General features: G+C 50.1%; 1 protein-coding gene across 4 annotated transcripts in view; it reads left to right on the top strand.

Moving 5' to 3' along the window:
* Positions 1 to 25,079, top strand: part of EPB41L1 (erythrocyte membrane protein band 4.1 like 1) — a 67,095-nt gene extending 42,016 nt beyond the window's left edge. For 2 of the 4 annotated variants that reach the window (XM_080924738.1, XM_080924737.1), the window contains exons 14-21: positions 6,807 to 7,214; positions 8,821 to 8,925; positions 11,319 to 11,399; positions 16,119 to 16,205; positions 16,918 to 17,001; positions 19,122 to 19,202; positions 19,507 to 19,623; positions 21,765 to 25,079. In XM_080924738.1, the coding sequence (XP_080780864.1) occupies positions 6,807 to 7,214; positions 8,821 to 8,925; positions 11,319 to 11,399; positions 16,119 to 16,205; positions 16,918 to 17,001; positions 19,122 to 19,202; positions 19,507 to 19,623; positions 21,765 to 21,773 (972 nt within the window). In that variant the 3' untranslated portion in view covers positions 21,774 to 25,079. Of the gene's footprint in view, positions 1 to 3,281; positions 5,157 to 5,638; positions 5,750 to 6,806; positions 7,215 to 8,820; positions 8,926 to 11,318; positions 11,400 to 16,118; positions 16,206 to 16,917; positions 17,002 to 19,121; positions 19,203 to 19,506; positions 19,624 to 21,764 lie in introns of all 4 variants that reach the window. The other 2 variants (XM_080924736.1, XM_080924739.1) reach the window with 2 other exon arrangements.
* Positions 25,080 to 26,373: the final 1,294 nt, after the last annotated feature.

Raw genomic sequence — 26,373 nt, 5'->3', positions numbered from 1 at the left:
TCTGCCATGAAGGGGATAAAAGAGGTGGTCCATATGTCCTCGTGTTATAAATGGCAAGTGTCCCTATCCCAGGGATACACAAAGGGCCAGCCCCTCCCTCATCTGTTATTCACCAATAAGGACAGGATTGCAGCTATGCCCAGAAGACAGAAAAACTGGTTGCCTCTAACTCCAAAGGGGCAAAGACGTGATCCTCTCTGGGGGCATGTTCTGACATTAAGATTGGGATTAAATGTCTTGACCCTTAAATGACCCTTGATCCTGAGATCTTTCTGTGTTTAGAAGCTTGACTATAGTCTGTGGGTTAGGGCATAGTCTTCCTTCCTTCCCCTGCTTCCAGCCATCGAAACTCACCAGACATTGATCTGAGTCTCCAGGAAGGCAAAGGTAGATAGATGTCTTCCTTCCTAAAGCATCCTTGAGTTTGTAGAGAGGCAATCCTAAGTGAAGGGGCATTGTTTCAGGGTCCAGACAAGCGTCGGGTTAAGGGTTCTTGAGGCTTTCCATGGCCCTGTGTGGGTGCTGGAGATGGATCCCCACATTCCCCCTGTCTGCTGAGGTTTCATAATCTATCGGAGTTGGAGTCTAGTGATAGGAAAACATCCTTTATCCAACCTCTGTGCCCCATCTGCCCACGAGGCTTGTGGGGATATAGACCCTGTTTCCCCCACAGAGAAAACTTCTGTGGCTGATGTGAGTTTACTGTGAGTGTAGGAAGGATATGAGCACGCTCTAGACAAGGGAACATACAAACTGCAACTCCCCTTGAAGTCTCAGTGTAAAAATAAAAACAAACCCTTCATCCTCTCCTGAGGGCAATGGGGACATGGAGATGCCCTGATGTCTGGAGATGCTCTTAGAAACAAGGACAGTGCCTGTGTAGGGACTGAGCCAAGTGTGCACCTTTCTCCAGGGACCTGCCACATCAGCCTTCCTGTTTCATCTATGGTCAACAGCAGCATTCGTTCCTTCCTGCCTCCCTGTCCCCTCCCCATCCCCCCTCTGTCTTACCCCTCCCTCCATTCACAAGGTCTTTCCATGTGGCCATAACTGGACTCAAATATATGGTCCTCCTGCTTTGGCCTCCCAAGTGCTGAGCATGAAGTTTTCTGTCCTTCCAACTGAAGTCTGTCCTTCTGATCAGGGCTTCTTCTTGATACTTAGTGGCCATGGACCTGCTCTGCATCCTCCCTGAAGCTGTCCCTTGAGAAACTGAACACCCTTTTTCTGCACCTCTTCTAACAGCTTCTCCTAGGATGTTCTAGAGAGTTCCCTTCCTGGACTCCCTCTGCCCCAAATGTAATCGACAGTTCCAGATGGGGCCTGAACAGCCAGGAGTCAGTGGAGCTGCCCTCTGGGGTTTCTTCTTGTCTGCCATGAAGTAAACCTTCTTCCACTCCTGTGTCTGGAGCAGAGGCAGCTCCATCACACGGCAGAGGGCACTCTAAGCAAGGCCCTGGAGAACCAGGGACCCAGGAGAGAATCCCATGGAGGCTGGCTTATCCCCGGAGACCTCAATGTTGCACCATCTTGTGACTCAGACCAGATGTGGCTTTACCAGTGCACTGGTGCCAGTTGTTCTTTCCTTTCATAAACGGTGCCCCCACCCCACCCCATCTGTCCTTAACTGTCGCTATTTTAACATCGGAGACTTTGTCTCTTCCCTCAACATTAGTGTGTGATCTTCTGCAAATCCCTTCACTGGGAGCCTTGGTTTCCCCGTCTGCAACAAGGTTGCCAATTGGAGTAAATTTAATTATGTAGATGAAGGGCTGGCACTGCCTGGCATCTAATAACTAAACATTACCATGTGTTTCCCTTCTCTGCCTCTAGAGCCCTTCCATCTGTGCCAGCTTCTGCCACGCACGCTATTGCTCATCTAGCCTATTTGCTATTTGGAATTGGAATGGGAATATTCCAAAAGGGGCCTCTTTGGTCAACTTTGACCATCATCACCAGGCTTAGATGCTGAAATTGAAGCAGCTGACAGAACTTGCTTCCTGGGGAGATGAGACAGGTCCTTTACCTCTGCAGACTGGCAGAACAGGTCCCTCTGAAGCTTCAGGTACAGACAGCTGAAAACTACATCTCAGAAAGCTGTACCAGACTGAGTCTGGACCTCCCCTTCCTTTGATCTTTCTTATTGGCAAGATTCTCTTAATGAGGTCAGACTCCCTGACCTGGGAAACATGTCTTGCAGCATTTCCTTAATCCGTCCAGCTCCGTCAGATCATATGGGCTTGGCACTCGTCACCAAATCACAGCCTGAAAAGGAGCCCTGATTCTGGGAGGAGTTTCAAGCACACCTTATCATGGAGGCAGTCTTGGGAGGGTGAGAATATTAAACTTCAGAGACCTCAGAGTCATGTCTTGGGTTCTGGGGTCTATAACTAAGCGGTGGAAAGTTGTTTTCCTCCCCTGCGCCTAGATTTGAAAGTTGGATTCCATGTCTGTATCTTGAAGGCATTAAGTGAAGGCTGTGACTTCAGGTCTCAGAGTGCAACTTCCCCAGGGCTGCTAGGTGTTTGCAGTATGAATTTATTAGACCTCTGATGAGATTTTGTGGGAAGAAAGTGTTCTACGGTCCCAGGAATAAAATCCCAATGGTCTTAAGGCTCCAGTAATGATTCGAGAAGCAAACCCGTCATTACCCCAAGCTGGTGGGAATGGATAGGGAACTGTTCTGTGAAGTCTGACAGTGCCACACTGTCACTTGGCTCTACTGTCTGTGGTCCTTTCCTTCTGTGGATGATCTGGTCAGTTCTTTGCTATTTTCCATAGATTTTCTTGTTAGGATTCTCCAAGAATTGGTCTTAAAATTGTTTCTTTTGGGCTGAACCCCAGAATGTTCAAGATGTTTAAGCCATTGCTCCAACTGGTGCCTTTGATAGACCTGTTTCCCCAGAGAGAGGTGACGCTGGATGTCTCTGGAGCTCTTTTGCCTCAATGGCCAGAGATTCCTTGTGGTATAAGTGGCTTCCCCTCTGACAGTGGGAAGTATTCAGTTACAAGAGGAAGAGGCCTAGCCCTGTGGATCTCCCCTTTCTCATTGTTCCTAGGGGGGGCACAAGACCCTTTGGAATCAGTGATTGAAAAGGGCCTTACTGGGAAAAAGAACTTTGACAATAATGATGGGCTTTGTCACTGCTTTCTGTCCCTGCCCAGTGTGGGGGACACAGCATCAGACCCTTTGGTGGTAGATTGGTCCTTTTTACAGAGGGGAGTATCCCTCAGCTGCCTGCTATTTCATGTTAACTCTTCTTGCTCCAATTGAAACACAGGGCTCAGAGCACTGGGTATTTATAGAAAGAGTGTACACTAGGCCGGAAGACCTTGGCCTCCTAACAGTGGCCGCCACACAACAGGAAGAAAGTGAAGCAAGCCTCACTGAGACCCTCGCTGATGGCAGACTCTCCAAGGTAGACATTCTGGTGGACAAGTTCAAAGTTGAAGTGGCCACAGAAGAAACAGTGGGAGCCAGAAGAACAAGGACACAACAGCGAGGGAAAATGATCGCAAGTCCAGAAGACTCTGAGACCATCAGGAGAGGTCCCAGAGAGGCTATTCAGGCTGCAGCCTACACATCAACAGACAAGCTTCTCGAGGGCTCCAGGCTCAAGATCAGGAGCCACCGAGTCTCAAATGGCCAACTAGAGAACCAAGTAGAATTGAGCAAGGAGCTGGAGAGGCACCAGACATGCGGAAGACCAACCACTCCGGGGGCTGGGCCAGTGCAGGGAGAGGTTCTTTCTCCTGCATCGGATAAGGGGGGACTCCAGTCCTTCCTGTTGGATCCGGCCCAAGCAGAGGCCAGAGCTGACTCGAGCGATGAGGCTGACACCTCCTTCACAGAGAGGAGCTTCTGTCTGGACCATGGAGAGAAAGACTCCGAAGATCAACTTCTAGCCCCACCCTCAGAGGATAGAGAAGAGCTCCTGGATGTCCCTCCCAGAGATGGGGCCTGGCTGGCACTAGCAGGGGTGCACACAGAGAACTGGGAGCCAGAGTCCTCAGACCCAAGGGCTTCTGCTCCAGGTTCCATCCAAAATAAAGATGAAGCCCAGATGACTTCCTCAGCAGAAGAAGCCTGGTCCCCCAGGGACCATGGAAGACCTGATGACCTGTGGGGAACTTCTGTTGGTCAGATTCTTGAAGAGGGCTGGGAAAATACACAGCAAAGACTAGAAGGAGAGTCAGCCTACCCAGTGGCCAGTGGAGCTGGAGATAAGGTCCCCACGAGTATAGACTGGATGGGAAAGACTGAGAAAAGCCCCCCAGCGAGATGGAAGAAGAACCCCTCCAGTAGAGGAGGAGGGGTGCATCTCGATGCCCAGGCTTGTGCCCTTCTGAGAACCATTCCTCCTTGTGTTAGGAAGCCAGCGAGGCCAGACCAAGGCAGCTTCTTGTCCAAAGAGAAGGGGGCAGTTTCCACTAGTGCGGTAGAATCTGAGAGAGAGGACAGGGAGACAGTCACCCCGCTGCCAGTTTCCTCTGGTCACGATGAGGGTATGGCAGCTATGGAGAACACTTCTCTAAGTCCAGTCCCTCCTGGGTCGGGAGAGCTTTCGGGGTCCAGGGGCTTCTTTAGAGATCAGTTCCCTGTAGTCCTCAAATACATTCATCTTCCTGAAGAAAGCCCAGTACCCAAGGACCCACGAGGTGAACGAATAGCACCTCCAGTTGCCAGCAGGAAGCCCAGAGTGGCCCCTGAAGGAACCGGGGGACCTTCACTCCTGGGGTTGATGATCCCTTCAGGAAAGCAGGAGACTTCACTCCAGAATAGGGACCGAGGGGGTTCCCAGGAAGATATCAGCAAGACCTCAGTGGCTAACAAAATTCGGATATTTGAGACTCAAGGAGCTGAGACTTGCCGAGCCAGTCAGGGTGAACTGAGTACCCTTCCACATGAGCTGACTTCAGAAGCTTCCCCAGGACAGGTAGAACAGCAAAATGAGCTTCTAGACTTGGGCTTTGTCCAACTCCAGCCCCCTGGGGACCTGGCCAGCCCCAAAGCTACCTGTTCTTCTGTCATGCCTCTCGCTAACCAGCACTGTGGGGTGGGCACCCCAACCACCTCCCACCAGGAAAGACGCCCAGACCCAGAGCTCGTGTCCCCTGACTCAGGCTGTGAAACTACGCTGGAGGAAGTTACTGGGGTAACTGGCCACGTGAGCCCCTGCACCCACTAAGTCCCCAATTCTGGAGGCTGACCGCATGCTACGTGGCTTCTTAGAAGCATGATTCAGTGGCCCTCACCACTCCTGCAATGACACTGCTTGTTCGTCCTTAGAAGGTCTTCTACATGGTCCTGAGATAGCCCAGGCTGAAAGATGGGGCCATCTGCTTAGCTCTTGTTAGCTTGTTAGCGTCCCCAGCCTTTGCTGTGACCTTATGTTCAGAGGATCACACAATGGCCACAGAAGGAGCCAGCAGCAGCAGATTACATACTCGCTTTGCCTTGCTCCTCCCACCTGCTGGATTTCTCCCTGTCATGCTTGGCTTATCCAGTGGTCTTTCTTCATCCTTTCCCATCCCTGTATCCTACCTTGTAGAAGCTGACAGTTCCAAGGTTTCCTCCACTGTTTCCCTCTCCACCCTCCTTCTACCTCCTTAAGACTAACTGTCTTCTCTAATCCAGAGCAAATCCGGAGATGCGGGCAGGGAAGACAAGAGCTCCTTCGACCGCTTAGCGCCAAACACCCCTGGAAAGGGGGGGCGTCTGAGATTCGCCAGCCCTCTCGGCCCTCAGGTCTCTGCAGTCCCTCTGTGCCCGATGACTTTGGTCATCTTCATCCAACTGGGATGCGCCGTTCCCCAGATTCCCACCTGCTCTAGTAGCAACCCCCTTGTGGCTGTTTTCACTCTGGCTTGTCTGCGATGTATTCTCACACCTCTCAACCTTCTGGAACCTGGCCACGTGGAGGTGGTTAACAAGTGAATCTCTGAAGTATACTGAAATGAGTTTTTTCAAAATATTTTATGGGTGTTAGATTGGTCTTGAAAAAAAAAGTCACAAACTAAGCCAAAAAAAAAAAAAAAAAAAAAAAAAAAAAAATGCACGCATGGTGTTTAATCCCTGACAGGCCAGTTGAGAGGTATGTATCTAGGACAAAGTTTGCTGGTTCTCCTTGGGTGTTCCCTTGGCCTGCCGTTGTCAATTACACTGATGTGGCCAGAACTTCCTCTCAATGGCTACCATCAAGTTCAAAATGGCACTGGTGTGGCTCCCAGGAAGCTGGAGTCCAGAGGGCCTGGGCCAGTATCTCTTCTTTCCCTGGATACTGCTGCCCCTCCCCCAGAGGCTCAGTGCAATTGACAGGCTGCTGGCTTCCTCTTTGTTCCTTCAGCTCCCAGCTCCAGCCTCTCCGCCACCTCTCCCGGGTTCCCCTGAACCCCTGTCCTTCAGTTTGCCTCTCAATGCCGCCTGCACGGATGGGCCTGTGGGCCAGGCCTCCATCCCTGCCTTGTGCACAGTGCCGCTTCTGATAGGCTTTTGGATCTTAGCCTTTGAGGGGCCTCCTGTCCAGAACTGGCTGGAAGGATGTTAGCTTTGTACTTGCTTTGGCATCCACGTGAGACCCTCCGCAGGAGTATCCCCACTCTCAAGAAGGTTTTGTTTTATGCTTGGTTCCAAGGAAATCTTTCTGGGGTGTTTTGTTTTCTTTTGTTTTGCTTTTTCATTTCCTGACCTGTTCTTTCACTTGGGAACATCACTACAACCTTGAGATTTCTTCTGGCATTCACCATCTTCACCTCTCTCTCTCCCCTCCCCACATCCCCATTCCCCTGATTTTATCTGGCCATAGAGAGCAGGGCTGAGGGAGGGCTCGGACGAGAAAGTCAAACCACCACGTCCACGTGCCCCAGAGAGTGACACGGGAGATGAGGACCAGGACCAGGAGAGGGATGCGGTATTCTTGAAGGACAACCACCTGGCTATTGAACGCAAATGCTCCAGCATAACGGTCAGCTCCACGTCCAGCCTGGAGGCTGAGGTGGACTTCACGGTTATTGGCGACTACCATGGGGGCGCCTTTGAAGACTTCTCCCGAAGCCTTCCTGAGCTCGATCGGGATAAAAGTGACTCTGAGACAGAGGGCCTGGTGTTCGCCCGGGATCTCAAGGGGCCCTCCAGCCAAGAGGATGAATCTGGGGGCATCGAGGACAGCCCAGATCGAGGGGCTTGTTCTACCCCAGAAATGCCCCAGTTTGAGGTACAGTGGAGCTTCATGAAGAACAGGGCACTGCATGTTTAGAGGGCTCTGGACCATGAGTAAGCAGAGCAGCCATCGGCTGCAGCCTGGAGCTCGGTCTGGTGTTGCATGACTGCCCCTCGTAGAACAGCATGGTTCTGCAACCGCATGTTCACCACTTCCAGGTGCTCCATGGTATTTTAATCCTGTGACCCCATCACCTGCTGAGGTCAGGTGATGCATTACTGACTCCTTGACCCCTGACTGTGCTGCATGGCACCTGGAGAGAGCATGTGTCCGTGGACTCTGAGGCTCCCACAGCTGGTTTGAAAGCTGAGTGGTTTTCCTTGATGCAGGCCAGGGCCTGGAGAAGAGGCAGTTATTTAAACCCACCAGGGCCTGAGACATTAGGGGTGGCAGTGGAAGAGAAAGCACAACACATCCTTTGGGGAGGATGCAGGGCCAGCGTCTGAGGTTCTCTGCTTTGGGGGGGGTAGAGCTGCACAGAGGATTTTCAGAAACTCCTCCTTGTAGATGATCCCCACCCCCACCCCCAGACAGTGAACACTAGCTTTTTAATCCTGGGACATACTCCAGGCTGTACCCTCTGGGTGGAAGGCTTGTTCTCCCTGCCCATGCCTCACTGATCCAGGACAGCTCACACAGCCTCTCTCAGTGCTTTCTGGGTACCTGGGAGGTAGCGCCATCCCTAACACAGCCTGCTCTGCCCTCCCATGCTTTGGCTTGAACACTTCCCAGCACAGCCAGGACAGAGGCCGGTTGCTCTGCCCTTCTCCCACCAGTTGGTAGCTGTTCTACGGCTGAGGTATTCTCAGCACCAAGGGACAATTAATTGAGCAGCTAGATCGCAGGATTCTGGAAAAATCTCTCCTTTCTCCCTCTTCTTTGCAACTGCATGAAAAACCAGAGCTATTCCTTAGACCTACAGTGTGTAGCCATGAACTAGACCTGAGAGAGGAGTCAGAAGAAGCAGATCATTTATTTAGCTTGAGACACCGAGAATACAGTGTGTAAGCTGGTGGCCCTGGGGCACATCTGGCCAATCGATGTGGGTTTTTTTCTAGCTTTTAATTTTAAAAAGTATGACACTGTATTTCTTATATCATAAAAAAAAAAAAAAGCCAAAGGAATGCAAACCATCCAGAGGCCATGATAAAGCCAAACCTGAATGGAATCCCACAAGCTTTCTGATTCTTTCGGCCAGCTAACCTCCTCACCTGTTCCCACCCATTGCCTGGCCCCTGGGTAATTCCGTGTGTGTAGTTCTTGCTCTGAGCAGCACTTTACACGAAGTGACTAAAAGGTATAGACAATGTGTGTGTAAGGAGAACACTGAGCGTTGAGATTAACCATCCCAGTACAGCCTCAAAAGACATGCAGCCCCCGAGCAATGGGGTCAGGCCCTCCTCACGCAGGCTGTGGCTTTGGTGGCTCTCTCTCTGGGCCGTTCCTTGGTGACACCAACCATGCCTTCACGTACTTCTCCAGAAACTTGACCAACCATGGGGGTGGGAGAAAGCTTTCTCGCTCCTTGCATCCCTGTTGTCTGTGAAGAGGAGTTGTGTTCAAGCTTAACTTTTCAAGTGTTCCCTTTATGTCCCTGTAGTCTGTGAAAGCAGAAACCATGGCCGTCAGCAGTCTGGCAATCAGGAAGAAGATTGAGCCGGAGGCCATGCTACAAAGCAGAGTCTCCGCTGCAGACAGCACCCAGGTAACCCGCGCCCCAACTGTAACCTGACGCAGGGACCAGGCGTTTGAGCGCAGGGTCCTCACTGAAATGGCCAAGCTTTTTGGTCAACCTTTTCCTTCCCCTCATCCTCCTGGGGTCAGAGGTGGGACAGAGACAAAAAGTGTGCTTTCCCATCTGTAAATGGGGGTGATCCTGTAGGCAACCTCCCTCTTCCTGGGAGTGTTGAGTGCTCATGGCTAACAGGTTAGGGCCAGTCAGACTGCTTGCTGGGTGAGGAGAGATTCTTTCCCAGGTGGCTTGGGGGAGAGAAAAGGAGACATCTCAATCACTGTTGCTCATTTGGGCCATTTGTTATGCACGGAAGTTTCGCATTCGATTGGGAAGATGATCAGAGCAGGCCCAAATGACCGAAGAATGTGTTGGTGAGGTAGATCACTTACACCTTAGAGAAGGCTGGCCTGGCTGGGCACAACACACAGCTTAATGCACACTTCCTGTGTGTCCTCCGTGGGTCTTCAGCTTTGAAAATGTATAGGTCTGAGTTTGTGGGTGTGAGTGACTGCTCCTGGTTCTTGTCCACAAGGCTTCAGTGCTCAGTCCCCTTCTCCTGGTGGCCAGTGTGTCTCAGCTGCAAAAGGGACTGGCTGCTCAGCGGTAGAGCCCTTACCTGGGGTTCCACGCCAGCACAACAACCTGGAAGATGGCATAGAATGACACAAATGTATTTTCCAGACTTTTCCCCTACTGTTCCAGTGTGCCAAGTATGCAGCCGCTCTTGCTATCAGAGAATCATAAGCTGGGTGTCCTCAGACAGGCCTCTGCCTCCGCTGACTTGCTGTGGATTAGTGACCTTTGTTTTCAATGCAAAGTATAAAGAAACCAAAATGACCTTAAATCCCATAATCTGGCAAATCTTGTCACCAAAACATCAAAATGTCCAGCTATAAAACTCAATAGGCTGGACGGCATTATTCATGTCGTCTCCTGAAAAAATACTAACATAAATGTTCACATCTGCTCATACGTAAAGTTATTAGACAAAAGTGACCACTGACTTTTGCAGTGTATCCCTCCCTCTCAAGAAGTTTAGAACTTACTCATTTGCTGTCTCTGTCTCTCTGTCTCTGCGTCCCCCTCTTTTTTTGCGAGACAGGGGCCCTGCTAGTATCCCAATCTGGCCTCAAACTTACTGCAGCTGAGGGTGACCTTGAACTTCCTCCTGTTTCTACCTCCCATGTGATGGGATTACAGGTTACACCACAATACCTAATTTTTGTGTGTGTGTTTTTTAAAATGGAGCCTGGGCCTAGAACCCAAGCTCCATTCGTGCTAAGAGAGCTAAGTAAGCACCCCACCAGCTGTGCTGCACCCCAGCCTGGTGTCCACTATTCGGACTCCACTTGGGAAGCATATTCTAATTTGTGTTTCCGTCTCCCCTCACTGGACCCCAGATTTTTATCTTTCCCATTATTCAGTGCTGTGGTGAAGTTTCCTTGTTCATATTTCTTAGTGAACTTTAAAAAGTTTCAATTTCTGTTGTAATTAGGGTTTCTATTGTTGGGATTAAAAACCTGAACAGAAGCAACATGGGGAGAAAAGAGTTTATTTCAGTTTATAACTCTCAGGTCAATATCTATCACTGAGGGAACCTCAGCCAGGAACCTGGGGCCAGAAGCAGAGGCCATGGAGGAGTGTTATTCACTGGTTTCTCTTCACGACTTGTTCAACATGCGTTCTTTCATTTCCTCCTTCCTTCCTTCATTTCTTTTCTTTTTCTTCCTTCCTTCCTTTCTTCCTTTTCTCTTTCTTTCTTTCTTCCTTCCTTTCTCTTTTTGAGACAGGGTTTCTCTGTGCAGTGCTGGCTGTCCTGGAGCTAGCTCTATAGACCAGGCTGGCCTCAAACTCACAGAGATCTGCCTGTCTCTGCCTCTTGAGTGCCACCCAACTTCAGCCCACTTTCTTATATCATCCAGGACCATGTGCACAGGGATGACCCCGCCTCCAGTGACCTGGGTCCTACCATATTAATCATTAACCAAGAGAATGCCTGATAGACTTGCCTGTAGACCAATCTTTTAGAGACATTTTCCCAGTTGAGAGTCCCTCTTCCCAAATGACTTTATCTTGTGTCAAGTTGACATTAAACTAACCAACATGACATCAAAGGGTAACTTCCTGGGGATTGTTAAATCAAAAGTTGGGTAGAATGCATCAGCTTGCATAGTTGCTTTGTCTGATAGAGTGGTTGAAATGAAGTCTTTGAAGGACCTTGGGGCCCCTCCACAACACAGTGTGAGCACCCCCAGTGCATGCCCACTCCTGCAGTCTTTCATCTTATAACTAGAAATGCTACAAGCTGGGTGACAGGTACATGTAGTTCTGGCATCTCTAATGCCTCCTCCTCTGCCTCACAGGTTGATGGAGGTGCTCCAGTGGCAAAAGACTTCATGACAGCTCCCCCCTGCATCACCACAGAGACCATCTCGACCACCATGGTAAGTGGAACCCAGGAAGCTCCCATCTCTGACCTGCCTCTTACCCCCTCTAACTCCCTGTACCCAGAACTTGGTAGCTGCTTGAGCAGGTCCTCAGCTGCCTCGAGGCAGTGAGACAGATGACCAGATTCCTGTTGTCTGGTACGTTGGCTGCTCTAGTCTTCGGGGTTTGTTTTGTTTTGCCAGTTGAACACTGTGTAAAATGGAGGCCCTGACTCTCAGTTATCTGGGCCATTCCAGGTATGCAGGGGCAGAGAAAGGGTAAAATGATCGAATTCTCAGCATGCAGGAATCTTGAAATTCCAGGTAAATCTTACCTGCCTGAAAGCTCCCATCCCCCATCCTCCAGCCAGTCCCCAAACCAGTCACCCTCGGTGTCACAGACCACTTTCTCACCATGGCCAGCAGATGGCAGCAGTGAGCCTGGTTGGAATATTCAGAGTTTTTTTAGACACCTTTAAAGAGACCTTATGGATTTTGCTGTTTATTTTCCGTTTTACCATTTACCAATAATGAAAAGTCCTTGGTCTCAAGTGTTATCAGCTGTAAAAGAGGAATCACCCCCCCCCCGCCTTGTGTGGCTCACAGCTCCTTATGGGACTCTAGAGCAGCGGTTCTCAACCTTCTAATGCTTCCACCCTTTAATACATTTCCTCAGGTTGTGCTGACCCCCGACCATAAAATTATTTTGTAGCTACTTCACAACTGTAATTTTGCTGCTGTTATGAATTGTACATGATACATGCAGGACATTTGCTATGTGAGCCCTGTGAAAATGTCCCTAAGTCAAAACACACAGGCTGAGAACTACCACTCTTGAGCTTTTAACAACAGAACCGGACAGACATTAATCTGCACACAGGGTTTAAGTCAGATGACTTCCTGAGAAGTTTAACCTTTGGCTTATTAACTATGACTATCTACTGTTCTTTCTTCTACATCCTTTACACGTGAGAAAACTTAAATTCAGGGGGATAAAGGGATGAAGGTCACATGACCTCGGGCATTCTGACATCGGAAGTTCCACTTTCATTGTCAGTCTCTCTGTTCTGCCCGTGTCCTGACCTGTGCAAACATCAGTTCTGTGGGTCTGGGGATACAGAATGCAGTAATATCGGATCCAGATACTTCTTGAGCTATTGAGAGTTGCTTTTGAATGTGGTCCCTTGTCCAGCCCCTGACCTATACCTGGGAAGATGATATCATTAAGTCTGACTCCTCAGCAGGTGGGTTTTAAGTAAACTGATCCCAGGATCAATAAACAGCCTGTTACCAGATGGCACATGTATCTCTGATCACTTGGTTCTTTCTCTCCCTCCCAACCATTACCCTGAGGCACCAAGATACTTGTAAGGGTAAATTTAAATGTCATTATAGTGCATAGACAGATAACTTCATTCATTTCTTCATCCATCCATTCATCCATTCATTTGTCCCCCAAACCAGTGACGAGTCTCTGTCTGCCTAGCACAGGGACACGGAGCAGCAGAAGCTGCACTGCCTCCTGGGATTCCTTCAGCTGCCGTCACACGTGCCTGTCCTGTATGTAGCTCCTGGGCACACAGTGATTAGCAAGGCCCACCCTTCTCACTTCCTGGCTGCATGACCTTGGGCAAGTCACCTGAACCTCTCTGAGCCTTCTTGCCACATCTGTAGAGTGGGGTGGGAACAACACGCACATGCCTTGAAGCATTCCTGTGAGACCCAGCAAGTGCCCCATGCAAAGCCTGCAGGACAGTGCCTGGTCTGCAGTGTATCCAGATGTCCGCTGCTGCTCTCTCTTTCTTGCCTTCTTGGAAGAATCCAACAAGTTACCCTAGAGGCCACTGGGAGGAGCTAGGAGGAGGCTAGGAGGATCTGGGGAAGGTGTTGTCTAGGTGGGGACAGTGGGGCTGTTGGTACAGGCTGGAGGGAGGCGTGGTCACAGGAGGTTTCAGGCTGTGAGAGCAGGTGTAAGGTCAGCAAGGTGAAGAAGCACATCTGGGTGGCAGATGTGTACAGTAGAGGGAGGAAGGGCTGTGAAGGAGGGCTGGACCAGAGCTTGAAGTGTTTGCTGTGCCGCGTAGGATGATGTAAACTTGATTCTGGAGACAACAGGGGAATGAATAATGTCCTTAGAGTAGAAGCAAGTGGTCAGCTGCATGTGTCTGTTAGATCATTGGCTTGTGTGGAGTGTGACCTGGAACAAAGATTCCTCCTTTTTCCTTCCTCCTTCCTCCTTTTCCTTCTTCCTTCCTTCTTTCTCCTTTCCCTTCTTCCTTCCTCCTTCCCCTTTCCATTCCTCCTTCCTCCTTTCCCTTCTTCCTTCTTCCTTTCCCTTCCTCTTTCCTCCTTACCCTTCCTCCTTTTCCTTCTTCCTTCCTCTTTCCTCTCTCCTCCTTCTACTTCCTCCTTCCCCTTTCTCCTTTTTCTTCCTCCTTCCTCCTTCCCTTCTTCCTTCCCCTTTCTTCTTTTTCCTTTCTCCTTCCTTCTTCTTCCTTCCTCCTTTCCTTTCTTCCTTCCTCCTTCCCCTTTCTTCTTCCTCCTTCCTCCTTTCCCTTCCCCCTTTCTCCTTTTTCTTTCTCCTTCCTCTTTTCTCTCTCCTCCTCCTTCCTCCTTCCCCTTTCTCCTTTTCCTTTCTCCTTTCTCCTTCCCCTTCCTCCTTTCCCTTCCTTCTTCTTCCTTCCTCTTTCCTCTCTCCCCCTTCTCCTTCCTCCTCACCCTTCCTCCTTCCAGCCTCTCTCCTTCCTTCAATAAATATTTATTGAACACCCACAATGTGTGAAGTGCTGTACCAGGCACTGTAAATCTGGTGCTAGGGGAGACAGTGCCTGTATCCCTGGGGCCCATGTAAGGACAGAAGAACGTGGGAACCTGTCTAAGGGCTGTTGTTTAGCTGGAGCGCTGCCAGGGTTCTAGGGGGTCGATGCAGCCAAGATTTGGAGACTAAGAAATTCTGGAGCAGGAAAGTATACAGTATTTGGTCTCTTTTAAAATGCTCAGGAGACAGGACAGATGGGTTAGGGATAGTGTGTACTAGCCAGTGGTTCTTACAGTGTGGTCCCAGGTGCCTGTGGCAAAGGCACCTTCCCCATCCTGCTCCAAAACACCAAATTCAAAGGCTGAGAGAAGCCTGGAAGTCTGTTCACAAGTGATCCCATGTGAGAGGAGTGTGATATTTGTATGTTAGGATCCGACAGCCAGTTACCCTGCAGACCTGAGTAGTGTGAGGTGCCTATGGGGTGTTTCTAAGAAATGCCCAGGAGACAATTGGTTTTGAAGATTTGGGGCTCAAAAAAGATCTGGGCAACAGGAAGAGGGATAGTAGGTTGTGGCATCGATAAGGTGGTAGAATTTCCTGGGACTCTGAGTGGATAGAGGGGAGCCCTGAGGAGAGATAGAGGGATTGCCTTGCCCAAGGAGAACTGTGAAAGGTGGCCCTGGCTATGCATATAGGCAGGGCAGGGAAGAGGAAAGTGCCTTGTTTAGTGACTTCTGTTCTTTGATGCAAAGATGGAGGTGAGTTTAGGATGCTGGCCTCAGGCAGAAAGAGAGCACTAAGAACAAGAGACTATGAGAACATAGTCTGAGGGATAGAAGGACAAAGGGATGGTGGCTGTCCCCTAAGCCAGAGAGAACGTGCTTACACATGACCTTTGCAGTCTGGAATCCAAGGTGCTACTGGGAATGTGCCTCATGATGCCCTGCCAAGTGACCTGGCCACCAACAGCCTGGGCAGGGGCAGATGTAGCAGAGGCTAGGATGGAGCAGAAGGCTCTGTCCTCCTCCAGGCTTCAGTAGGAAGATAGTAGTCCAGCTCCTTGCCACGCACAAACCAAGACTGGGGTCCGTTTGCCTGTGATACTACATGACAGAAGCTAGCTGGAGACTATGCAGAATTGAAGGGCAGCAGAAAGAACCCTGGTGTCCCTTACCCAGATACAGGACACTGAGTCGAAGGCAGTTCCAGGGAGATAGAGCAGTTACAATCCAGGATAAGACAGGGGACCTGGCTCAAGAGTGACCATTTCAAGGGCCAAGTGCTGGTACCCAGTACCTAGCATCCTTGGAGGCTGCCTGCCCAGAGTTAACTTCTGTTTCCACCACTGACTTGCCTTGGGACTTGAGCAAACCACATACTATAGTGTTCCCTCCTGTGTGTTCTCTGTAGAATAGGACAGTTACCAAGGACTGCCTTCAGTGCTTTCGAAGGTTAAGTGAGGTCTTACGTATGCACATACCTAAGATGTGGGATGCTTATTGCCTAGTAGGTACCGGGAAATTCTTACAAGATCCGTCTACCTGCACTCCTGCATCTACCTGCAGTGTTTGTTTACAATGCCCCTCTACCTATGCTCTTCCATAAGGGTGCTATGGGATTAAGCAAAAGTCCTTTCTCACAGACAGTAGGGAAGAAGTGGCTATGCCTCAAGGTGCACAGAAGGTCCAAGACAAGAGCTTGAATGTCCTGACTTTTAGTGCTTCCAGAGAGCAATACTGTATCTTGTTTGCCATGACATCCGTAACAGCGGGGATGCAGTTCATCCTTGTCAAGTGACTATGGGAGCAAGCATGCAGGGGTGTGTGGGGTTGAGCATATGGGGGTTGAATGCCTCAGCTCTCTGCTTCTATGTCCCTTCTCAACCTGATGGTGATAATAACCACATGGTCACATGCCCCGGCTATCCTGGAGACCTATTGAACTGAGGCCTGGCCATCTGAGCACTATTGTCTCCCCAGGAGAACAGTCTCAAGTCCGGGAAGGGGGCAGCTGCCATGATCCCAGGCCCACAGACGGTGGCCACGGAAATCCGTTCTCTTTCGCCGGTAAGTAGGCAGGGCCAGCTCAGGCTAGGGGACTCGGAGCTGAGGATGCAGGCACATAGCCCACCACAAGTGCAATGAGGGGTTCAGAACCATTTGTAGATGCCCATTGGCTTCCCAAGGTATCCATCAGCGTCCCCTCATGTAACCAAACCATAGCTGGAGGTCAAAAGGACACAGACATGGGGACACACACACACACACATACACACACATGGGCATGGACACTCATGCACACACACATGCACATGTATGTACACACACAGCTGCATCAGCTTCTAGACCAGCAAGAGCAAGGAACTAGGAGTCCAGAGGCTTGGGTTCTAGGTTGATTTCTGATGGTGTCCGAGTCCATCACTACCAGGTCTTTTCCAGTGCTTTCATTCTGCTTGTTCCGAGTCTAGTCCAGAGAGAGCCTGTCCCTGCCTGTGACGGGATGAGGACCTGGGGGGGCTCTGTCTCCTGCCTGGAGGCAGCTTTTCTTCTAAAATTCTTAGATTCTAGGGTGTTGTTAGGACTGGGGGTCCTAGGAATTTTAAATTCTAAAAGTTCCAGATCCGTGGACTTGGGAATGTTCTAGGCCTAGAATTGGAAAGATTTTTGGTATTCTTGTGTAAGAACCAATGTTTTGAAGCCCTTTTCCGGGCCCCTGTTTCCCTAGCCCTGCCCAGTGCCCTGACCTGACCCCCGGGGTGGGGGTGGTTGTATTCTGCAGATCATCGGGAAAGATGTCCTCACCAGCACGTACGGCGCCACCGCGGAAACCCTCTCAACCTCTACCACCACCCATGTCACCAAAGTGAGTAGCAGCAGGCTTCCGGGCCCCAGTGGGCTGTAGGTGGGACGGTCATTTCCATGGCTGACCTTTGGCTTCTCATTCTCTGAGGCACAGAGGAGACCTTTGCCAGTTCTTGAGCGCGTTGTTCTGAGTTACAGCTGTTTGAGAAGTGGGCCTCACACTCGGTGTTGGCAGCTTGTTCGTGGGGTCATACGCTCTCCTCCAAAGTAAATCTGAACAGTGTTTGCATCTTACAGGCCTTGAGAGCCAGGCAAATTCAGTAAGCCTGTGATGAGCAGGAAGCTCCCCAAAGTCAGGAAGTGGCTTTTGGAAAAGTTGTTGTTTACCAGGGCTGTTAGTACAGGCCTCTAATCCCAGCTACTTAGAACTGACTAGACCAGGCTAACTTAGGCAACCTAGGGACACCCTGTTTCAAACTAAAAAATAAAGAGGGCTAGAGACATTTTTCAATGGTATAGTCTTTGCCTAGCAAGGACCCTATCCCAACAATAATATTACTGTCCTCCATGCCCACCCACCCAAAACAAGAGAGAGAGTAGGGTCCTGGGTCTCCCAGCAGAACACCTAAGGTGGAAGAGCCCAGAGGGGCATTTCAGCAGGAGGGGCAGACGCCGTGTGTTTACTTGTTAAGCCAATGCTAGTGAGCAGCAACCTTACTGGACTCCGGACCTGCTGGCAGTGATGTAAATGGGGCGGGCGTGCTTGAAGGCAACCAGGAAACAGCGTGTAGTTAGAAATGGGACAGGGAAATTAAGTTGCACTTGGGCCAAGGAGATAGAGTATCTGGAGGCAGATGAGACAGGCACCAGGCACTGGGGCTGATTCAACTGTGGAGGATCTTAGCCTAAAGGAAACTGGAGGGCTGGCGAAAGGTTTTAACTCGGTTTAAAGGTTTAATGAGTCTGTGGATATAGGCCTGCTGGGGGTGAAGCTCAGTGGCAGATTGTGTCTGGTGCGCACGGGTGCTGGGTTCAAATCCCATCAGTGCAAAGAAAAAAGGAGGTGTAGGACGATAGAGCTGGGGGAGTACCTGAGAAGAACGGAGGCCTGGAGTGAGGTCTTGGGTCAGCTAGAGACAAGAAGAGGACAGAGGAGGAGGGAGGCATTCCTAGGGAATATCAGCCAAGACAGCCAAGGAGTTTAAAAATGCTGAGGTCTGAGAGGCTACAACAAGGAGCTGAGTGGCCAAGGCAAACAGGAGAGGGCCTAGTCATGGCCGGAAGCCTGAACAGCCAGACAAATGGGTGTGGAGTTGAAGGTTCAGCTGAGCCACCAAAGGGAAGGACTGGCCCTCTGTCCACACTGTGCAGGGCCCTGTCTGCAACCTGGTAACTTTGTTACGTTGTCACACTTACCAGGAAGCAAGCTCTCTAACCATTAGAGAAAAAGGCCACTTCCCTGCTGGTTTTATGGGATGTCTCACATGGCACAGCCCACAGAGTATGTAGCTCAGAAAACTCCCCTCTGGATGTTACCACTCGGGGCCCCTCTTTCTCTTCACCGTTGCCTCCTTCCAGCTAGGATTTCCTCAGTCACGTCCTCCATGAGTATGCTAAACAGACAGGGCCTGACCCATCCTCTAGTCAAGCCCCCTCCTTGAGAAAACAGTGGCTGTCATAAAATATCTTGGTAAGGTTGTTCTGAGTCATTTAAGGTAGAGCTTTGTCACCATTTACATCTCATTCATATGTTCATTCAAAGACCTACATTCGGGAAAGGGAGGGGACACTGAGGTGGTCAGAATACAAGCCACTCTCCAGAGCCTGAAGCCCGGAGCCGGGCGCACTCCATAGGTGGACATACATCAGCACCATGCTGAGACCCAAAACCATGAGAGACACAGGCTCAGCGTTTGAGGAAGGCCAGACGGGATGCCTCGGGACTCTGCCAGCCAAGAAGCAGCACCTGATCTGGGCGTGGGGGACAGCTTGGTAGCTAGGGAGTGGTGACAACTCTGTGGGAGCTACTGTCTGAAGCCCCCAAACTAGAAAAGGAGACTACTCAGGAGAGCACTGTGGTCCGTCGGCTGGCAGAGGCTGAGGTGCGCAGGCCTCCTATCACAGCAGAGCTCAGAGGGGCCTCACCTTTCTCTCCCCTGCTCTCTGCTTCTCTCTCTGCAGACTGTGAAGGGAGGGTTTTCTGAGACAAGGATCGAGAAGCGAATCATCATTACTGGGGATGAAGACGTCGATCAAGACCAGGTACAGGGATAGGGAACAGCATTTCCAGGACGCAGCCTGGTATTCAGTCCCTCTTGTAATGAGTAACCTATGAATGGTTCCCCTTCTGTGCAAAGACATCCATTCCTTGCTGACTCCATCTAATCTAAGAAGCCCCCAAGAAGGGGCATCAAATGGGGACCAGAAGATCCAAACTCTAGTCTCTTCTTGTAACTGTTTAGCTTAGCCCAGCCTCAGTTTCCCCAGCTGTGAAGTAGAGACTTATGTTCTGTTCGTCCCAGAGTCAGTGTTCTGTGGTGCCTTACTATGCTACTCTGCCCGACAGGCCCTGGCTTTGGCCATCAAGGAAGCCAAACTACAGCATCCAGACATGCTGGTAACCAAAGCTGTTGTCTACAGAGAAACAGACCCATCCCCGGAGGAGCGGGACAAGAAGCCACAGGTAAGGCTCTGGAGATCCGCGGTGTGGGAGGAGGGGGAGCAGTGTGAGGATTCTTGGAGGGTCAGTTCCATGAAGAGCCCAGGTGGCATGATTCACATTCAGCTGTGACCCTAACCTGGCTTGTGGCTCCAAGGAGAGAGACAGTGGCCCTGCTCCAGACCAAGGGAAAGAGGGAAGATGGTGTCCCGGTTTCTTTACAGTTTCAGACCCCAAGTCCAGAAGCAGCGAGGAAAAGGGTGCTGAAGATTGACAGGAGGGCTGAAATAAACGGAAGTGCCACATTCCCACCCCCAGGTCTCTGTCTTCATCAGGGTCTGAGATGCTGCTAGAGGAAAGTGAAACCCAGAGCCTTTGACTCATCTGCTTTGTTTGTGTACAAACCCAGGACTTCTCAGGTCCTTGGGTCTGGAATCCCGTAGACCCAGCAGCAGTGGAGGCCTTCAAGGTCTCATAATACAGTGTTGGGGTGTCAGGCTTCTCACGATCTACACTGGAAAGGGGCTTCTTCTGTCTCTCTGGAAGCTTGCTGAATTCAATCAGACACGGAAAACAAAAATCTCAGACATGGCCAATACCTACTGTGTGATTGCATTCATAGGAAGTGAATAGCGGGCAAAATCTGTCTCCCATTGGGAATGAAAGCAGAACAGCGTTGCCCTAGAATGTGGCAGTGAGGAGCTACAGGACGACCTTCGGGGGAATGTTTCTAGCTGGATGGGCTATGAGGATACATGCAGATAAAAGTGTTTTAGTGCTGGGGGGTTTTAGCCTATCCATGGTGCAGATGCTTAGCATGGGTGAGACCAGGTCCTTTTCCCAGCACCACTCCCCAAAGTCAAGCTCAGTGCCCTGTATACAGCTCAGTGGGAACGGACCCACCCATACTACAGTGCCGGGAGCTGATTAGAGGCAACCTAATGTGTTAGACTCCAGTCACCTATGTTCCTCACCATGCTGATTTCCCCTGGTGTCTGTCTCACAGAGATTATAATGTATGGTAGCTACCATCATGCCTGGCACACAGTAAGTGGTCTGTAACAGGTAGGCCAATCACTACCATCAGGAGTGGTGGGCTAGCAACTGCTGTGCCTAAACTGAGAAGAATGAGTTGTTATGGGCCTAGTTTAGGTCCTCCCGGTCCCATCCCCCTCCTAGAGGATGTTTTCCAAAGGCAGCCAGCTAGAGGACAGCACTCACCTGTCTGGGAGGGAGAGATGGGCCTATTTGAGAATAGGGACCTTGGGTTCCCACCTTCACTCGGCCACCACCTTGCTAAGCCATTGAACCTTCTGGGCATCAGTTTTCCTCAGTCAAATGAGCCAAGAAGGACTCTTGTGTGACGTCTGTGAGAGTGACAAGAGTCATGAATGACAAGAGTCTGTGAACAAAATGTTTCTTGAGAAGCTACCACTGACGTGGCAAGGATAAGTAAGCGGAAGTTCTTGCTGTTGGGGAAGTCAGGACAAGGGCCGTGGCGAGGAAGTGCATCAAGAAGTCATATGCTCAGCGCTCATACGCTAGGCCCTCTCAGCGCTGTCTCTGTAAGGCAGGTCCCATTTTGTAGGGAAATTGATGGAGGCTTAGAGAGTTGAGACACTTGCCCACAGTGACAGAGCAGACAGCCTGGGAGTGGGAAATGTGACGAAAGGCCTTACTCCTATAGGTGACTAAACGTTAGTCGGAATCCAGGCTCTGGGGGTTTTGTTTGTGTGTGTGTGTGTTTGGGGGAGTTGTTTCTTTAAGCACTTCCCTTCAGCCCGTACCACAGCGTGCCCATAGGGGATAGAGAGGAAAAGCAAAGGAAGCCAGAAGACCTGCAGCCAGGGTGAAACAGGCAGAGAACTGAGAGGGGACCAAAGCATCTCCACAGTAAAGGACTGTTTAAAACATTGTCAGACCAAAGCAAAAGATGTCACCTCCGAGCATGTACACACATATGTGAGCACGCAACTCTGGAGTTAGGGGCGTGCGACTCATTCCTTAGCTGCCACAAGTAAGCTGTATAGCCTTGGACAGGCCACTCTCTGTCTCTCTGGGCCACAATTCAGGGTAAAGGGCAGCTAAAACTGTGATTAAAGGTGACTAGTTAAAGTAACTAATTTCCCGTATCTTCCCACCGTTCTCCTGCCTCTGGCCCCCAGGAATCCTGACCTCTGTGAAGAGATGCTGGCATGTCTGGTCCAACCCAAGCCAGAGAACCGTTAAGAAGGGGCCTTCATTCCTGATTCTCCGACAATACCAACATCCCAGCTGCGACGTACTGTCACTGATGAGAGACTGGGAAGGGAAAGCATATATATATAGATATATAGAGATATAGATATATATACAGGAAACACCGCGTCCTTGCACTGCTGCTGGGGCTGGCGGAGCAGTCAGCTGATGGCCACAGCCAACATCAGCAACAACCTTCATTTCCTTTGCAGACAAATTGAATTGGTGGGGAAAAAAATTGTTTTTCAGGAAAATGTGTAACAACCACAATCTCTCGCCCCCCTAACCCTCTTCCGCAAACTACAAAAGCAGACCGCGATGATTGTAGACATTCCCTTGAACCCCGGCTGCACAGCCTCCAGGATGGATGAGCACCTTGTTTGTTCTCCAGCCTCTGTTGCTCCCTCTAACGCAAAGGAAGAAAGAAATAAGATCATGTAGCCAAGCAAGCGAAGTCACAGCAGCAAGACACGCACAGTCGGCTATGTTCCAAGAAAGAATGGAAGTCTCCCACGTGGGGAGGAGGAGGAACACTCAACTGTTCTTTTCTGGGTCTTGACACTGGGCTGCGGAACCCCCTCTGTTCTTCTGCCTCCTGGCTTCACCCTTGACTTCTACTCATCCTGTCTCCATTTTCTGTCTCAGCTCCCCTCTGCCTCTCTCCCCGACCCTCCTGTTCTGTGTCTGGTCCTGCTGAGGGCCACTGCAGATAACTCTCATTGGAAGGAAAAGAAGCTACAAGAACAAAAGGAAGCCACGGGAAGGGAAGTAGACACTGTATGTTTCTGGTTTCTCATGACAAAGGTGCAGCTCGTAGGCAATTATATGACTGTGATTTTAAGTTATGTATATTACATGTAACAGGAAACAAATATTAAAATAAACTGTGCTGGTAAGTATGCAGTGACATTTCCAAGTTATAGCTACCTGACTGTGATTGATGTATGCTAAGGTTCCTAGATCTTGCCAAACTGGCCCAGCCAAGAACACTGGACTCTGGGTGTGGCCAGCTCTCAGTAGGGCTGACAGATTCAGTGTAGTGAAACTGTGTGTGGTGTTTGTAACTGGGTGATTGGTGGGGAGAGTGGAGAAGCCCCCCATGGAGAGGTGAGGGTTCTGCCAGAAGGGAGCAACACAGATGTAATCCTGAATATGCCAGGCCAAAATGCCTTCTCCCCCAGCAGTAGCTGTCAGGGCCTGGTCTGTGCTCAGGACACTGCTGCTGAGGTCCATAGGTCAGTCCTCCTACCTCCGGGGGCTTGCCTTGGTTTCCGGTCCTGTCTTTCTGCTTTACCATTACCGGGGCCTTTGTTTGGGTTTGTATTCTGCCATGTCTTGCCCTGATCTTCAGCACCTTGTCACAATCAGTTCTTTCTCTAAAGGGAGGCGGTGCCCTGGCTGAGGTGGGAAGCATCGAGTCTAACCTGGCTTTCTGAAATGCCCAGCCGGTCCTTCCCCTCTGCTTCTGTCCATCTTGTGAGCCATCCTCTTCTTCCTGAGCTAAAGTAGCCATGATAAGGAGACTATGTACACAGGGAAGGCCATGATAGGCCCACACTGCATTTCCAAAGGCCCCAGCTCTCCTTAAACAACAGCAGGTATGGGTAAGTGTGGCCCAATGGCTCCATCCGCGTTAGACCCCGGCTTGCAGGACCTCGGTCAGTCAGTATCCAAGCTCAGAAATGGCCTTGAGGTGACAGGAGCCCTTGGAGAAAACCCTGCCATGAGTTGCTATTTTGGTCTGGCACATGCAGGCTTCCTCTGGCTCACCCACAATGACTCTCCCTTTCTGAGTGAAAGCATCTCACAGCAATCCCATCTTCCTTCCTGCCCTGCTAGGGCAGTTCATACATTTAATTAACAAATGTTTATGACTTGCCTGTTTGTGTCAGGCTCTGTTTTCAAGGCAGAAGGAGAGGAGGGACCTGGGAAGCCACTGGACAAGCCTGTCCCTAACTGTAGTACCTGGTTCATTTCAGAACACTTCTTCACTCCCTCCATCTGACTAGACATTCCCTGGAAGTGTTTTTCGGAGATCCCAGGCTGGATGTGCCCTCTTGACTTGCTTATTAGTTATTTTTATGATATATACCTTACCTACTCACAGGTGCTGGCCTGACACAGGGCAAGAAGCTAGAATAGCTTATGTCTCTGTGGCAGCTGAGAAGAGCCGGGCTCTTAGAAGAGTCAGCCATATACCCTTGGTGCAGGCTGGTAGGCCTGCTCCGCTCCAGTGTGGAAGCGCATTGTCTCTGCTCCAGGATCTTTGGCCATTCTTGATGGAGAAGCCACAGAACCTCCTCCCGCTCTTCACAGCATGCAAGTTCCCACTGCTTCTCTGAGCCCAGAGCAGGGACATCTCTATTCCTTGGAACCAGGCTCAGGTCTCACCTGCTTTTGCAGGAACTCCCCGGCCTGTACACACAGGATATACATACCTCAGAGGGAGCATCTTTGTTCAGAGAGTTGTACCTGCTCTGAATGTGAGCTACAGGGAAAGGACGAAATGACCCAGCTTAGCTCGTGGGAGGTTAGGGTTTGGGGAGATACTCCATGGATGTTCTGAGAGTCAGTCAGCACCCCGCCCAGGGAGGAGGGGACCTGCGAAACTAAAATCTAGGGCACTGTCTCCTCCCCTTCCTCCACTTCACAGAGAATAAGGACATTGTGTTGTCTGACTTCAGCCTACTTCTTTTTGCTTTTGCGTGTATGTGTGTCTCATCTCTGTGGCACCTTGATACCCAGGGGGCCAGGTGACAGTGAGAAAAGCCTCAGAGAGCAGTCAGGGTTCCAGGTGACCATCTCGATGCTGCTCCTAACTCACCACGTGACACCGGGCTACCCCATCCCATGTAACTCAGCGAGCAGGGCAAACCAGTTGCACCCTGAGGCTTCTTCCCACACTGCGTCTCATGCCCCTTTGTTTTCCCCACCTTTGCTTCCCGTGAATCTTTTTCACACGAGGGTACAGGAAGTGCCAGGACCTGTTTCAGTTTCTGAATCCTGCAAGCACATACCAAGACTGGCCTGAAATTGCATGAGCAACATCACTCTAGATATCTATTTTTTTTTTCCAAAAGCACCTTACCAGCCAACTGCAATGCTGTCCTGTTCCTTTTCGCTCAGTCCCCTCTCTCCTCTCCTGTCCCCACGCTCTCCCACCTCAGTGCTCCGTGCTGTATGCGTGTGCTCTCTGTTCTTGTATACTCAATAAAAGTGAAATAAATGTGTTTGATGCTGAACCATGGGCTCCATCAGCTTCCCTTATCGCCCCTCCCCTGTCTCTCCTCTCTGACCGTGGCTGCTGGTACAAACTGATGGAGAACTGGAGTGGAGACACCCAACATAGAGCACTTAGGCTTTGTTTTTGAGATAGGGTCTCACCAGATCGCCCTAGCTTGGAATTCAAAAGAGATCCACCTGCCTCTTCCTTCCTAGTGCTGAGATTAAAGGCACGCTCCAAGCCAGGCTCTAATGCAGAATAAATTTAATCAACAAATGTTTGGAGTTTTCCATGGCAGCCTAGGTCTTGGCTTAGGCTCCCTGGGCTCACAGGCAAAGATCTTGCTGGTCAAGGGCTCTAAGTTCAGTGCAGGGAATGGTGAAACAAGAAAAAAATGGTTAGAAAGATCAGCACTTGGGAGGAGACGCGTTGAAGAAGGGGGTGGAGGGCCACTGAAGGGGACCACCTTAACAAGGTGGCCAAATTGACAGTGTAGCTCAGTGGTAGAGTGTGTGCTTAGCATGTATGAGGCTCTGTGTGAACCCCAACTCCACAAAGAGAGAAAAAAAAAAGTAATCCAGTTGAAGGACCTCCCTAAGGGGGTCATTTTTTTTTCAGCCAAATAAAGAGAAAGAGCCAGTAAGACTTTCTAGGCCAAGGGGACAGTAAGTATATGGATCCCAAGACCTGGGGTGGGAAGGTATAGTCTGTCTTTCTGAAAAAGGAGTAGACCCCTGTATGGGAACTTAGGGAGAAATGTGCACAGCAATCCCATTATGTGCTCAATAACTACCCCATTACTGACTTACTTTTCTTTAAAGCAACTCACTTTGAAAATAATTATTTAAGAAAGAAAATTAGGGGACCGGTGAGATGACTCAGCAGATAAAGCAAAAGCACTTGCCACCAAGCCTGACAACCCGAGTTCAATTCCCGGGACACACAGGGTGGAAGGAGAGAACTGTCTTGCAAGTTGTCCTCCAGTCTTTCCATGTTCATCATGGTTCACATGCTTTCCCTTCACCCGTACCCGCACCCACACACATCCACACACCACACATGCACCCACACACAAACCCACACACAAAATGTTAAGAAATAAAAATAGGGCTAAGTTGTAGGTCCAACCTAACAGTGGTGCAAAAATTAAGTAATTTAAAAAATAACCTCAAAAATAAATAACTAATGTCACTTGCCAAAGAAAGGAATGTCCACAAAAATAAAAAGGCTGGGGGTGTAACAACATGTATACACACACACCCCACATATACATACCACATATATACCACACACATACACACCCCACACCACAT

The sequence above is a fragment of the Micromys minutus genome, assembly GCF_963924665.1.
Source record: "Micromys minutus genome assembly, chromosome: 11".
In the NCBI taxonomy this organism is placed as follows: domain Eukaryota; kingdom Metazoa; phylum Chordata; class Mammalia; order Rodentia; family Muridae; genus Micromys; species Micromys minutus.
Note: the sequence above shows the minus strand (reverse complement) of the source record. Positions and strands in the feature narration are given on the sequence as shown.